Below are 2274 nucleotides of genomic sequence, written 5' to 3'. Positions count from 1 at the left end.
TTGTGCAGTTGACTACCATTGTGAGGTAAAAGATTATGCAAATTAGGGAATGATTTATACAGTACATAAAGAAGTTATTACATTGCCATGTCAAAAAGTTTATCAATAATTATTGTGATTTTAAGATTTAAAGTACACGATTGTGTAGGTCAACCTTTATGCATTATTTTTAAATGTTTCTGATTGGTCATGTGCACTGACAGATAGTTCAATGTGGCTGCACCAATTAAGACACATGTTTTTAGTATGCTACATGTAGGTTACCCAAGCCTATATTCTTCTTGTTGTGTTGGTTCTTTCACTTCCAGAGGTTTCACTAACTTTTTTGGTCAAAGCATCATATATCAGATAGACTACACTTAACATTTGTATGTCAGAAGATACCAAGAAAATGTTATGGTTGTATACATTGTATTTCTAATGCATTTACATTTAATTTATTTTTTGAATGTAAATGCATTAAAAATACAATGTATACAACCATAAAATGTACGGTAGTTTGTGACTACATTGTGTCTCTTGTATCTTCATGTCATACACACATAATGCTGAAAATCACATGAATTATGCAATGAAAGTACAGTTAACTCACTTTCATCAAAATTGAATTATGTGAAGCTTCATAAGTAAGCTCGTTCTTACAATTTCAAATAACTTACAACAATGAAAGTACAACTGTAAATTCAAACATGCCACATTGTTCACGTCTTAGCAGAGTGGTGATCATGAGAAACTGAGAGAAGCCTCTGAGGTCTACAGAAAAAATCAAGATCGCCTAGCTAAGTTATGCAACAGCATTGCTGACTACCTTCCCAGTCTGGACACAAGAACCAGGGCAATCCTGAAACTATGGCTCAATGGCTGTGAGGTAGAGGAAGTCATAGCAGATGTACAGAAGCAGCTACAGAAGAAAGAATTTCCTATTCTTGTAGCAGGTGAGGTTGAATACAGTTAAAGCTTATGTTATTTCAGTCTTGTGTTTTCTTAATCCTCCATGTACAAAGAACCTTAAAATTTCAATCATTGATTTGCACCATTTCTAATATCTATATTACATTGTTACTGTATTAGCACTCTTTTACGTATTCAGGAGAAACATCATCAGGAAAGAGCACCTTCCTGAACCTGCTGTTGGGTGAGAACATCCTGCCTGTGGACTACCTGAGCAGCACCTCCACCATCTGTGAGGTCAAGTACGGGAAGACCAGACAGGCTGTGGTTCATCTGCGACAGCCCAATGACCAAGGGAAAACAAAAATAACCCTCTTGTTTGACAGAACAGAAGACTATCAGGAGCTGGAAAGCTACATGCATCTAGAAGGGGCCAGACGAGACAGCCTTCCTGAAGCTAAACTCATCGAGATCTTTCTGCCTTTTCCTCTTCTTCAAGTAAGAATTGGTCATCTTTAGCCTTGAAGGATCCACAAGTCTTAATCTAGATAAAACACCCATTTGTGTTACATATATATTATGTATTGGTGTCTTGACAAGGTTGACAGAACAATATTGTGCTGTGCTGTCAGAGTGTTACAAATGATTATGATTTACAATCACAATGAATTTCATAGAACCATATGTCATTCATTCATTGCAATTTTTTTTGTCCCTTGATTAGGGAGGAAGTGTACTTGTGGACAGCCCAGGGGTGGGGGAGAACAGCATCATGGATGAGGTGGTAACAGACTACCTTCAAAGTGCAAAATCAATGTCCTTCATCTACATTGTTGACAGCTCCAGGGCTGGAGGAGTACAAGCTGACAGGGTAAGGCCTTCATGTTTTTGTAACTTCAATCTTTTAAACGTACACAATGATCAATTGACAGTTGATTCTTAATATTACTGATGCAAAGGACTCAATGTACTGTTTATCATTACCATGAACCAATTAGCCTGCCTATCAGTTCGAAGTGTCAATCAGGGGTTGGGTTGTTTGATTACAGATTTCATGACCTTATACTAAGTCCTCCTATTTCCTCGTCCCTGGGGGGGGGATATCGATGAGGGTGGGATGAAGGGAAGGCTACTGATGATCATACTGCTGAATTTAGGGATGGTGGTTGATGACAGCAAAGACAAACTCCACCAAGACTGAAGGAAAAGCCATCAATTATTAACAAAATTTTAAGTAGACATGTACATTGTAAGGGAAGGGGAACATGGTGAAATAAAGATACTGCAAAAAGTTGGATGGGGCAGGTAATGAGAGAGCCTTTGTATGACACAAATTCAAAACAGATGTCTCACACTTAGGGTACCTGATTGCATGTGCTTGTA

General features: G+C 38.0%; 1 protein-coding gene across 1 annotated transcript; it reads left to right on the top strand.

The window, feature by feature from the left end:
• Positions 1–246: 246 nt before the first annotated feature.
• On the top strand, positions 247–1894 carry LOC136421534 (bacterial dynamin-like protein). Its single transcript, XM_066408861.1, has 4 exons — positions 247–255; positions 713–935; positions 1091–1389; positions 1616–1894. Exons 1-4 carry the CDS (start codon positions 247–249, stop codon positions 1832–1834), a joined length of 750 nt encoding a protein of 249 aa, XP_066264958.1. The 3' UTR covers positions 1835–1894.
• The last annotated feature ends 380 nt before the right edge of the window (positions 1895–2274 follow it).

The sequence above is a fragment of the Branchiostoma lanceolatum genome, chromosome 16, assembly GCF_035083965.1.
Source record: "Branchiostoma lanceolatum isolate klBraLanc5 chromosome 16, klBraLanc5.hap2, whole genome shotgun sequence".
Taxonomy (NCBI): domain Eukaryota; kingdom Metazoa; phylum Chordata; class Leptocardii; order Amphioxiformes; family Branchiostomatidae; genus Branchiostoma; species Branchiostoma lanceolatum.
This window is presented reverse-complemented; position numbering and strand designations above follow the sequence as displayed.

Excerpts from the sequence above, each read along its gene's own strand:
- LOC136421534 (XM_066408861.1), top strand. Across the intron at positions 936-1,090 it reads ATTTCCTATTCTTGTAGCAG|GAGAAACATCATCAGGAAAG; the intron begins GTGAGGTTGAAT and ends TTACGTATTCAG. Across the intron at positions 1,390-1,615 it reads TGCCTTTTCCTCTTCTTCAA|GGAGGAAGTGTACTTGTGGA; the intron begins GTAAGAATTGGT and ends TCCCTTGATTAG.